At 37.3% G+C, this 2177-nt stretch overlaps 1 protein-coding gene and 1 pseudogene across 1 annotated transcript in view; both read right to left on the reverse strand.

Annotated features, from left to right (window-relative positions):
* The window catches only part of LOC105563845 (speckle-type POZ protein A-like), a 2652-nt gene extending 1844 nt beyond the window's left edge, over window positions 1-808 (reverse strand). Inside the window, exons 1-2 of the mRNA XM_012015787.1 lie at window positions 668-808; window positions 1-55 (exon numbers count right to left, since the gene is read on the reverse strand). Coding sequence (XP_011871177.1) covers window positions 1-30 — 30 coding nt within the window. The 5' untranslated portion in view covers window positions 31-55; window positions 668-808. The remainder of the gene's footprint in view (window positions 56-667) is intronic.
* A 690-nt stretch (window positions 809-1498) lies between these two features.
* The window catches only part of LOC105563844, a 2148-nt pseudogene continuing 1469 nt past the window's right edge, over window positions 1499-2177 (reverse strand).

Here is a 2177-nt window from a genome sequence, read left to right on the forward strand (position 1 = left end):
TGGCGGTTGCGAATTTGACACGTCTGCCATACTACTTCACGTTCTTTGTCGCACTCTATAAATGGACGTGAAATGGACATGGTAAAAGGGCTCATATACAGGATTGTAAATATTAATATAAATAATATAAACAGTGAAATGTCGGATTGACATATACATGCATACAAAGATGCTACGAAACGGATTCTGTTAATCTGTAGACAATATAAATGTCCACTATGACAAGTTCTGCGAGAACGCTGTTGCAAAAAAACAATTAAATGAGGATGAGAATATCTCATAAATGCATGTACTTTAAAATGCTGAGACTCGATTATGAATCTCTTCTTTTAGCGTAAACTCTTTAGAAATGTTGCATAGACATGTCCGCAAACAAGTTTAATAATATTTTTAGCACTTCAATTATCATTCAATTGCACACAACACACAACAGCAATTCAATATTCAAGGGAAAGATTCATGATATATTAATACCATCGATGTGAGAATTTATTATATTGTTATATTTTTTAAGCGACTTTGTAAATGCATAACCTGAAAACCTTGTGAAACGGTATTAAGTACGATAGAAATACTAAAAATATTATTAAAATTATTTGTGCACTTATCTTTACAAACTATATATTGTGTTATTTCATAGTAATATTGCAAATAAACGAAAGATTACCTTAGATTAAAGAATTACGTGTTGGTAGGTGCACCAGAGAGAAACCTGAGAGCACAGAACATCTGAGAGATGTCACGGCCCCGTTTTTCGTGATTCGCTAGAGACACTGATTATAGTGTCTCTAGTGATTCGCTAGAGACACTATAATCAGAGATGAGACACCAGAGATTATCGTCTGATTCTTTGACTATACATAATCATGGACTGCTAGTTGCCGCATTCAGGCTGTAATCAACATCACGAGCGCCACCATAGGATAAATGGCAGAAAATCGAAACACTAAGTCAGATTTAATGGTAAAACAGGACAGAAGACAGAGATAGAATATAGCTTATGTCGTGCTGTTTTATCATGTTTATCAGAGTTCAGAACCAATTATATTATAATTGGTTCTGAACTCTGATAAACATGATATAACAGCTATATTCTATCTCTGTCTTCTGTCCTGTTTTACCATTAAATCTGACTTAGTGTTTCGATTTTCTGCCATTTATCCTATGACGGCACTCGTGATGTTGATTACGTGTTAGACCAGGCAAAGTGGAGGCAACTAGCAGTCCATGATTATATAGTCAAAGGGTTCGACATATTGACCAGAAAGATTGGCCAAAAAGATATTTTTTACACATTTTTGCACTTTGCCGAAAAAAAAGAAAAAAGATGAAAAGATTTTTATGTCTTTCGGTAAGACAAAAAAATATTTTTTAGTTAATTTTTCGCTTTACCGAAGGGCGACTTTAAACTTCCTGAAAATGTCGATTTTAAGTTGACTTTCAGTCTATTGTGGCGAGATTGTTTCCCGATGGATGGCCAAATAAAATGGTGAAGACGTTCGCTGGGTTAAATATATTTAGTTGTTCTTCAGGGCAGTCGGCCGGGACCTCTGCTCTTGGTTACAATCTTACAATTAGACGCGCGGGAGGACGACTCTGCAGAACGTATGTGACGACTCTCGCTTACGTATCTAACGACTCTGTGTTCTGCCCTCATCCTGCTCTCTATATACCTATCCTTAATCTATTACAAAAGGGGGGTGAGAGTGGTGAGCGCACTGACTCACCCCGACCTTTGGCCTTCTCGAAAAAAAGACAATGCTAGTCCGGTCTAGACGCGTCCGGCCTAAAAGCCGAAAGACAAACATGACCGGTAAACATTATCCCAGGTCGGCTTGGGATTAGTCACGCATGACCGTGATATCTTCTAGCGGAAATGTATAAAAACGCCTACACTATAGTTAAAGTCGACAATAAACCATCTTATAAATAGTAGATCACTAAATGTCGACTTCAAAAGTTGACTTCAAGGTGACTAAAAAATGTCGACTATCAGCCGGCAAACAGTCATTTGTGCTATGTGGGATGAGTACATTCAAACATGTATGTACATTTTGGAATATTCAAAGTGTGTCCACAAATGGACATCTTATGGATGTTTTATAAAGTCCGCGGATATTCCGACATGAAATGGACACGAAAACGGATATCCATGGGATATCAGGTGCTGTCTGGGG

The sequence above is a fragment of the Vollenhovia emeryi genome, unplaced genomic scaffold (assembly GCF_000949405.1).
Source record: "Vollenhovia emeryi isolate VEMERY1.0 unplaced genomic scaffold, V.emery_V1.0 DF939170.1, whole genome shotgun sequence".
Taxonomy (NCBI): Eukaryota; Metazoa; Arthropoda; class Insecta; order Hymenoptera; family Formicidae; genus Vollenhovia; species Vollenhovia emeryi.